Raw genomic sequence first — 10000 nt, 5'->3', positions numbered from 1 at the left:
ACACACACACGCACGCACGCATCGCACGCACGCATCGCACACACACACACACACACACACACACACACACACACACACATGAGCAGAAAGGTAGTGCAGGCACAGTGCTCGTTTGGGGAGAATGGGGTTTACATTGTGCTGCAGTCAAAGGATTCAGGAAGGACTCGTCACATCAGTATGCAACCCCCCCCATCTCCACCCCCCCACCCCACACACACATGCACACGCACCCCTACCCAGCATGCACTGCTCCCCAGGTCCAGTGGGACCACTCCATGACCCACTTCTAAGAGAGAGAGAGAGACATGCAGACAGAAAGAGTGAGGTTGTAAAGAGAGAAAGAGGGAGACATAGAGACAGAGAGAAATATTGGAGAGAGAGAGAGAGAGAGAGAGAGAGGCAAAGGTTGTAACGAAAAAGAGAAACAAAGACAAACAGAAATGAAGATTGTATAAAAGACAGATTGAGATTGAAGATAGTTACAGTAGCTAGAGGATGGATGGATGGATGGGTGGGTATACTATAGATAGATAGATAAGAGTATTTTACAGTATACTCGTGTGAAGAATAGGGTGTAAAGATTTGAAGGAGTCTGCTTGTTGTGACAGTAATGAAGCCATGCGTCCGTGCAGTTCTCATTCATCACAAGTTTAGTCTCTGGCCCAGTTCAACCTTCTAGTCCCTACATCAGCTCCTATAGCCTGCTCCTGTTTCCAGGACACGTACCCTGGTGCCCACGGTCGCTCGCTTATACTGATGCTTTTCATACAACAGATGCACACAGCGCTCGTATACTTCGTCATCCCTGTGCACCATCCACAACAGCTGCAGCCTGCCTGGCCTCACAGCAAATGTGTAAATAAGCCGATGGACAGTATAACATACTTTTTCATGTCGTAGCTGTTGGGTATTTTATCCTTTTAGCTCACAGCGCGTTGCATGGTGATGTCCCCGGATGACGGTGAAGTGACAATACCATTTTAATACCTCAAAAAAACTAAAACACAACAAAAACGGGAGGAAATAAATTAAGAAAGACCACTCCTGCGTGAAAAGTAATCGACAAATTATACTATAAAAACTGGTCAAACATTGGCTAAATTGTCAAGTAAGGGGCACACTTTGTGGAAATAGCTGAAAATAGCTACAAGCTCACTATTTTCACAACATTCATCTGTGGAAGCGTGTCATGAAGACATGAAGCCACATTGTGCTGTTTATTGTAGCACCCTGCAGCCAAAGCAGGAGGCTCCCAAAACTAACTATCACAAAGCCTGATCCAAACCCTTACTTCAACCAAAGGAACCATGCTGACCATAATTACAGTAACGGTGCATAACCTTATCTAAGATGACGGAAACTAACCCCCTAAACCTAGAGCCTATAACCACAACCAAAAGTGAAAGCTACTGTATAATGAAACACTTCGACAGGCTCTACATTTGGATTCGTACGATATGCACGAAATGTTTCATAAGCTACACTACAAAATATTATCAGCGACTGTGACTTTTATAGGACACATAATATGAAACCTTTTGGGAACAAGGATGTTTTTCAATCGGGACATCCTCGCTGGCCATAAACACTATCTACTGCCAAAAGAACAAAGCCATAATTCAGAGAACAAAACGATTATTCTTTACAGCGTTTTCCTCTCGTTAAAAGGAAACGGCATGATGCGTAACATACTAAAACAATGACCTAGGAACACACATGGCTCCTTGCTGGTCATGATGATGATGATGATGATGATGATAAACATGTTCTTGTATCACAGCAACTCCATTTGCAACATAGCCTTAAAAATCACACCTGTGTGAAGTGAGGGGCGCTAATATATTAAAGTCTAACTAAGTTGATTAGGCGATGTAATGGTGATGTCAAACAAACGGTGCCACCAAATTCTCTTTATTGTTAATGCCATTTAATGTTTGTGTTAGGGACAAAATACATTTCCCCTCCATTGTCAATGGCGTTTTTAAAACAAACATTAAACCTGTATATAGGAGGGGCTATAGCGCCCCTCAAAAATAACAAAAGAAAAAGACACGTACCACTCTAATGTTGTATGGTCCTAGCACATTTTGAAAAGCAAGGTTTTGAATACGGTAGAGTAGACCCATGTATCAACTTTTATTAACTACATTACTTTCCAGTTGTCTATGGGCAGACATTCAGACAAACAATTGTGTTTAGAGAAGTTGTTAAAAAAACACATGTATGTGTAATATAACTTTAGCCTAATTTAAAAAGTTTTACATAAAAATAATCCAAGAATACATTTTAAACATTGGAAAATTACATTAAAGCAGCAACAACACCCATTTGAGTCATACAAGTTAGAAAAGAGGGAGAGACTCTGTGTGCGTGTGTGTGTGCTTGCGTGTGTGCGTGGAGAGAGAGGGACCAGGCTAAGAAGAAAGAGAGACAACTTATTTGCATTTAAACAGTAAATACATATATTTTTGTGTATATATATATATAGTAAATATGTGTTGTTTTCACAAAATCCCAAGGCACACCTGGTCCTGCTGTCTCCGGGCACACCATTTGGGAACCACTTATGTAGAACACTCATAATCACAAAAACAAAAGAAGACTTTGCCTACTCGCCTCAAAAGACCTAAGGCGGTGGAGAAAATAAATTCTTTGTTTCAATGTGGTCTTTCCAGGATAACAGATGGTCTATCTATTGTTACACCCAAGAATTTGTATGAAAATCTGTTAGATTTTTTTCATCATGGATAACAATAGAAACTTTATGAGAGTCAGATGGGGAACCAAATTCAAACATTGTCTTTTTGTTAATCACAACCGCATTATTATCACGCCACGCCATCTTCTGACAAACTTTGGCATTCCAAGGTCGTTGTTTGGTATTTCAAGCCACATATACGCTTTTTGAACACTAGCATCCTTCACAATGCGCTTACATTTATGGCATGGTCACTTACAAATACTGGACCATTGTTTAGTACTACCTCAGTGGAATATCTTTGCCCCAGTAACTACACCTCAGGCTCTGGAACAAAGCTGGAATTAGGCTCCTGCTGTTGAAAAGGAGATAAAGTTCATGAGTTCCAAGTTCCTCTCCACTCTGCTTTGATTTATCTATAAAGCACAAGGAGCGACAGATGGTACTGTTGGAAAGCTGAGAGGGAGATAGCGTAAGAGACCGTCGCGATAGGAAAGCTGAGCTGGAGACAGCGTAGGGGACACAGACAGTAGAAAAGCAGATAGGGGGCCTGGGCTGTGGCTCAGTGGTCCAGGCACCTTGGCTGCTAACCCAGTCTGGCAGTGTGCCGCGGGTTCGACTCCCGATACCGACGGCCTTTACTGCATGTCACCCCCCCATCTCTCTCCCCATTTCCTGTCAGCCTACTGTCTATCCCACTATAAAAAAGCCACAAAACATTAAAAGCAGAGAGGGAGACGGTTTAGGAGAGATGGGAGTGAGAAGCACCTTTTTGCCGTGATGTCAGCACACAACGAGCTAAAGAGAAACCTAGCTATATAATCATCATCAGAAGAGGCATCATTCCCCTCTTCTGTTCCCCTCAAGTCTTTCCACGTTTTTTCCCTCTGGTTGTAAATGATAAATGGTAAATCGACTGGATTCATATAGAATTGTTTCCAGTCATTCCGACCACTCGAATGCACTTCACAATGTCCTTCACATTCACCCATTTTCACACACACACACACACACACACACACACACACACACACACACACACACACACACACACACACACACACACACACACACACACGTGGTACACGGTCGTTCACTTCACACACACACACCGACGGTGCAGGAGGCACCCTTAACCCAGCATTATGTTATACTTTAGCTATTCTTTTTAAATAAATCGTGAAAATGTGGCCCTTGACATGAAAAAGGTTGAGCACATAGAAAGCCGTTAGGGTCCAAATGGGTTAAGGCTCTAACCTGCCCCGTCGGGAGCAGTTCGGGGGTTGGAGTGTCTCTTGCTCAAGGACACTTCAACAAGCCGCCATGCAGGAGGAGCTGCAGGCGATGGAACCGGGAACTTTCCGGGCTCCCGTGTCCATGCCCGATAGACTGTTGTCTTATTACAGCCTAGTGTGTTGTTCACTAAATGTCACCGTGTGTATTTAACCAAACCTTCTCCTCCTCCCCGCCATGCAGTCGATGCTGTGACAAGAAGAGCTGTGGCAACAGGAACGAGACGCCGTCCGACCCCGTCATCATCGACAGGTAAGAGAAACCTCGGTCTCTCTCTAGCCTCCGCCCGAACACTGTCATACGGATGTGTGTGTGTATGTTTTCCTCTGTGTGCAGTATGTGTGTGTACGGTATAACCTACCACAGTATGTGAGTGTTTGTCTGTATAGCATGTACTGCATACAGGAGCCTCTCTGCTTTGGTGAGACGGGAACTGAGAAGTGAATTAATTTACATGATAACAAAAATTAAAATAAATAAATGGGTCAGTTGCCTCATATCCAAATGAGGTGCAGAGGTAAAAGTTGAGGTAAAAGTTGCTGTGAATATTTGCCACTAACTTGAAAAGCAACCATATGGACTTGTGTATGTATGTACGTATGTGTACATGTATGAGTACAATTGCAGTCACTCTTGCCCTAGCTGGGGGGTGTGTGTGTGTGTGTTGTGTACTGTACTGTACTGTACTGTACTGTACTGTACTGTACATATAAATCTTCTTGTGGTGGCCCTGGTGGGTGTGGTACTGCTGGTCGTTATTATTCACGTGCGCACGCGCGTGTGCGCGCACACACACACACACACACACACACACACACACACACACAGTGTCCACCCTTTGCCTGCCGACCATAAACAAACTCTCACCCAAGCTGTAGTTCACATGATTTATGATCAATCAGGGTAAAGAAAAGCCCTTCAGATTTATGGCCCGTCCATCACAGAACTGTGTGTGTGTGTGTGTGTGTGTGTGGTGTGTGTGTGTGTGTGCACTTGCATGTGTGAGAAGGAAAATCGTTGGTTGACACTGAAGTGATTGTTTATAGCGTTGAAGTGCTCAAGTTGTTGAAATACCGATGGCTCCAAACGCTCTGAAACCCTATGACAGACGTGGAAGCTTCTGTATATTTTTGTACGTATGATTTGAATAGTGTGTGTGTGTGTGTGTGTGTGTGTGTGTGTGTGTGTGTGTGTGTGTGTGTGTGTGTGTGTGTGTGTGTGTGTGTGTGTGTGTGTGTGTGTGTGTGTGTGTGTGTTCTGTGGGAGTGTGTTAATGAGGCGGTGACCTGTACAGTCAGATGAACACAGCTGTCCTGTTCTCACTGCGGCTTTGTCAGAAGTCGCTCTCTCTACCTGTGTGTGTGTGTGTTTGTGTATTTGCGTGCGTGTGCGTGAGTGTGTGTGTGTGTGTGTGTGTGTGTGTGTGTGTGTGTGTGCGCGCGCGCGCGTGTGTGTCTATGTGTACAGTGTGTGTGTGTGTGTGTGTGCGTGCGTGTGTGTGTGTGTGCGCTAGCCCTGTTCCGCTTCAGTGATGCGTAAGGCCTCACCTCAGCGCCCTCGCAGACAGCTGCATCCAACCACGTGGCCTCGCCGCCTCAGTCAACAACTCGCCTGCCTGCCTGCCCGTCACTCTGTGCACGTGCACGCGCACGTGTATGTATTGTATATGCGCACCGCCTGCGTGCACCTCTCCATGTTTTTCGAGGGGCGCTATAGCCCCTCCTACACCCAGCTTTTGGTGTACGTTCGCAAACTTTGTCCTACACAAATTTTACACAGAATCTTGTTCACGAGAAAGTTATAGTGTCTGAGCAAATAGACATATAGTGTCCCTCACCTCATAGTGTCCCTCACTTCACATGGGTGTGATTTTTGTCTTTGCATGCACATGCCGTATACTTGTTGAGTCTCTCCTCCTTGTGTCTATGTGTGTGTGTGTGTGTGTGTGTGTGTGTGTGTGTGTGTGTGTGTGTGTGTGTGTGTGTGTGTGTGTGTGTGTGTGTGTGTGGTGTGTGTGTGTGCATGTGTGTGCGGGGGGCGTTGGGCTTCGTCCTCAGTGCCACACTGAACAACAGGGATAGCTTGGTGGAGGCAGATCTGCAGTCTGTCTGTATATACGAGCGAGCGAGCATGCGGCCTGCGTCTGCGTCGTGTTGTTGAGGCCACAATTCCCCCGACGCTGAAAGGCTCAGGTGTGAGGGCCGTGTTAACGAACAACAAATTAGAACAGGGAGGAGGTGTGGGGTGTGGGGGCGGGGGTGGGCATAAAAAAGAAAAACAGCAATACCTCTCTTTTCCTCTCCAGCGAACACAGCTTCTGGACAGGAAAATAGGTCAGGTGAGAGAAGGTTCCAACGGGGGGGAGGGGGGGGTGGCGGGGGGTAGGGGGGGGTGGCGGGGGGGGGGGGGGGTGGCTGGAGGGGCGGCGAAGACAGGGAGGAGGAAGAGGAGGCAGAGGACGAGGAGGGCCTTCTTCGCTCGTGCTCATTTGGTGCAAATATATTCCTTGACAGTTGTAATAATCAGGCTTCCATAAACAAACAAACAACTGCGAGGGTGAAACCGACTCAATTACCGCTGAGGTTCCCCCGTCGTATCAGCGGACCCCCTTTTCTCCTCCCTTGAAGTTATTTAGTTCGTTAAACAAGGGCTCGTTAGCCCTCTGCTGTTTTCGCTGGAGATGATTAGATTTTACAGCCCTAATTAGGCGGGCCAGCTCTAACTCTTCTGGAAGAGTAATGGGTCTGATTGCCTAATTAGCTGCCTCTCGTTAAGATGGGGGGTGGGTGGGGGGGAGAGAAACAGGCCACTGCAGCAGAACCGCAGGAATGAGGAAAAATAAAGTCAGCTAATGAGAAACTTATTTGATTGTTTAGGAGAACAAATCTGGTACAATGTGGATCAGCAGCATGCTAGTGCTCTGGGTCCTGTCGTCTTTCAGCTCTCTCTCTCTCTCTCTCTCTCGCTGTCTGCCTGTCTCTCTCGCCCACCCGGCCCATGTTCCTTCATGTTCGACAAAACATGTTTGGACATTAAAGACTCCACCAGAAGCCGCACGGCGGAGATTTTAATTATGAAACGTGTTTGTTTAGTCTGTGATATAGCAAAATAGGCACCCCATCCTGCTCGCTCCCTCACGTATTTCACTTCAAGCTGAAGTATATCTCCCCACATTGTTTTTGTCTTTCATGCTATTTTTGGGCTCCTTGTTTTGTGTAATGACTGTGGCGGTTGTTTGGCAGCGCTCGTTTCACTGCAAGAAAGTCCCCTTGGTGTCAAACTGGTAACAGACAATATCAGACTCCACTGACTACACTGTATAGCTGAGCATATACTGTGTATATCCAGGGGAGAATTCATGCTACATGCGTTCTGTATATGGATTTAGCCTCTGTCCTCATGCTCAGACTGCGTAAAACACACATGGAATTGAAGCTACTGTATATATATATAGCACGGAGGATGCGTATGTGTTTGACATTGGGCGAGGGAGGACTGCTGAGAGGTGAGACACTCCTGTGCGCCTCGGTGTGTCTTCCCCAGGGAAACGTGTGTGGTCCGCGTATACCAAACCCCCTCTGACAGAGGCAGGATAATAAGAGGGGAGTCCTTCCTGGTTAGTACGGGGTTAATCATATGCAGCCCTACTGTCAACCAGTCTATCATCTGCCTGAATGGGCCTCAAATCACAAACACATTTTCCCTCTCACCCATGTGCACCTTACACCTCACTCCCTCTGCCCCTTTCTCCTCTCTGCTTCTGTTGCTCTCTCTCTCTCTCTCTCTCTCTCTCTCTCTCTCTCTCTCTCTCTCTCTCTCTCTCTCTGTATTGTATGACGGTGTCACTCTGTCTCTCATGTACTTCATTTCCCAGTGGAACTCATGTTATAATTTACTTTGCGTATCCATATAATTGTGAACTAACCTCTCAACCCTCAATTTCCCATACTCTGTGACCCCGCCCCCCCCTCCCCTCCCTCCCCTCCCTTCTGCTAGCCGAGGGGGACGGCCGTCCCCTTGGCTCCATGCTGTCATGTGTTCCCTCCTCCTCCTGCCTCCTACCACCTGTGTCCCTTGGCCCTCTCTCCTCTCCTCTCCTCTCCTCTCCTCTCCTCTCCTCTCCTCTCCTCTCCTCTCCTCTCCTCTCTCTCTCCTCTCCTCTCCTCTCGCCCCAGGCCTGGCTGGAGGGTCTTCCCCAGGCTGGGTGAAACTCTCCGGGGCAGAGCCCCTGGAAAAGAGAGAGAGGGGAGGGGAGGGTGTGGGGGGCTTCTGTGGGCAAAGATAAGGATTCACTGGATAGTGAACACTTTCTCTCTCTCTCTCTCTCTCTCTCTCTCTCTCTCTCTCTCTGCCCCCCTATCTCCGGTGTGTGTGTTTGCGTTGGTACACACACTCCTGTGGGCTTCATGTTGACGAGCTCCATTTCCTCGCATGCGCGTCCTTGCCTGTGGAAACCCGCCGACGTTGTTAAGTCGCTTCCCCATGAGTGTGTGCACGCATTGATGGAGGCCATTTCCTGGCGTGTGTGTGTGCGCGTGTGAGCATGTGTGTGCGTGCGTGCGTGTGTGCGTGCGTGCGTGTGTGTGTGTGTGTGTGTGTGTGTGTGTGCGTCTTGAGAGAAGAATGTCGGACAGGAAGTGCTCCTCCCGGGGAGCATGATGTCATGGTTGTTTCCTGTACTGTGAGCCAGTGAAGAGCGGCCGGTGAAATGCAACCAGTAACAGTAACCATTGACATGATGGTTTCCTCATACTGGACCCCAGAGTCATGTATTTGGCCACGGACCCCCATCTGAAAACATGTTGTGCCTACAATTTACAATTTACAATGTAGGCATTTAGCAGACGCTCTTAATCCAGAGCGATTTACAATAAGCAAGAACAAAAAGCATGGCACATACATAAAAAGTATAGTTATCATGAAACATGTAAGAACCTAACAGTGGAATATCTATATAATGAAACTATACATATAAACTAGATACTATACTATACTATACATATATTATATACTATGAAGTGCTATGACTATAAAATACAATTCTAGTGCTGTCTATATATGTAACATGCTATAAGTCTATAAAATGCTATCTTAATGCTGTCTACATAAAGTGCTAAGGGGGTAGGGTAAGTGCTACGGGCCATGGAGTCTGACAAGGTGGGTTTTCAGACTACGGCGGAAGATTGGGAGCGAGGCTGCAGTTCTGATTGTAATGGTATAAATGCAATCCATAGTTTTGAAGGGAGAAGAGTTTGTGACGTGTTTTTAGTGAAGGTATACTGCCAGCTTCCCCGCGTTGGTTGATCTGAGTGCGCGGGAGGGTTTTTAGGGTTCGATCATACTTGCAGGATATGGGGCAGCCATACCTTTGGTTGCTTTGAATGCCAGCATCAGAGAGACTACATGGGGACACAACAACATGTTCAAATATAGCCGCCGTAGGCCTATATAGAGGTTAAAGTGAGTAAAGACTCATTTTGCCCATTCGTCCCTCCCCACTTTGAGAAACACTGACTTTCACTGTATGCTGGAACCAGATTTGCTGCCATTAGAATAGATGAATACAGAAGATTGTACCGTGGATTCTCTGAGACTCTTGTTGTGTTGCGTGTCAACAGACCCAGAAACGTTACACTGAATTTACAAGGAATGGATTTAAAAATAAAAATGCCCGCCCCATATTAGCATACTGTGCCCTGATTGGTGCTGCACAACTTCGAGGGCAGGGAAATCCAATCACAACCCGAGCGAGCGGAGCCAGATATATATATATATATATATATATATATATATATATATATATATATATATATATATATATATATATTTCTTCCACTGTCAGATTTGAGAGAGATGAAAAAAAGAAAGAAAAAAAAGATATTAAAAAAACCTGCACGACCGTAATTTCAACCAAAGTTCTTACCTTGCTATATTTATTATTATCAACCCCCACCCTGCCTCCCCCCCCCCCCCCCCCCATCACCCCCCCCCCCCACACACTCTGTGCTA

General features: G+C 46.3%; 1 protein-coding gene across 1 annotated transcript in view; it reads left to right on the top strand.

Annotated features, from left to right (window-relative positions):
* ebf1a (EBF transcription factor 1a) overlaps positions 1 to 10000 on the top strand; it is an 87171-nt gene that overhangs the window by 8964 nt on the left and 68207 nt on the right. Inside the window, 1 exon segment of the mRNA XM_080774689.1 lies at positions 4175 to 4243. Within this exon segment, the coding sequence (XP_080630815.1) occupies positions 4175 to 4243 (69 nt within the window).

The sequence above is a fragment of the Protomyctophum bolini genome (genome assembly GCF_963924005.1).
Source record: "Protomyctophum bolini genome assembly, chromosome: 10".
NCBI lineage: Eukaryota > Metazoa > Chordata > Actinopteri > Myctophiformes > Myctophidae > Protomyctophum > Protomyctophum bolini.
The sequence above is the reverse complement of the archived record's forward strand: the minus strand, read 5'-3'. Positions and strand labels throughout refer to the sequence as shown.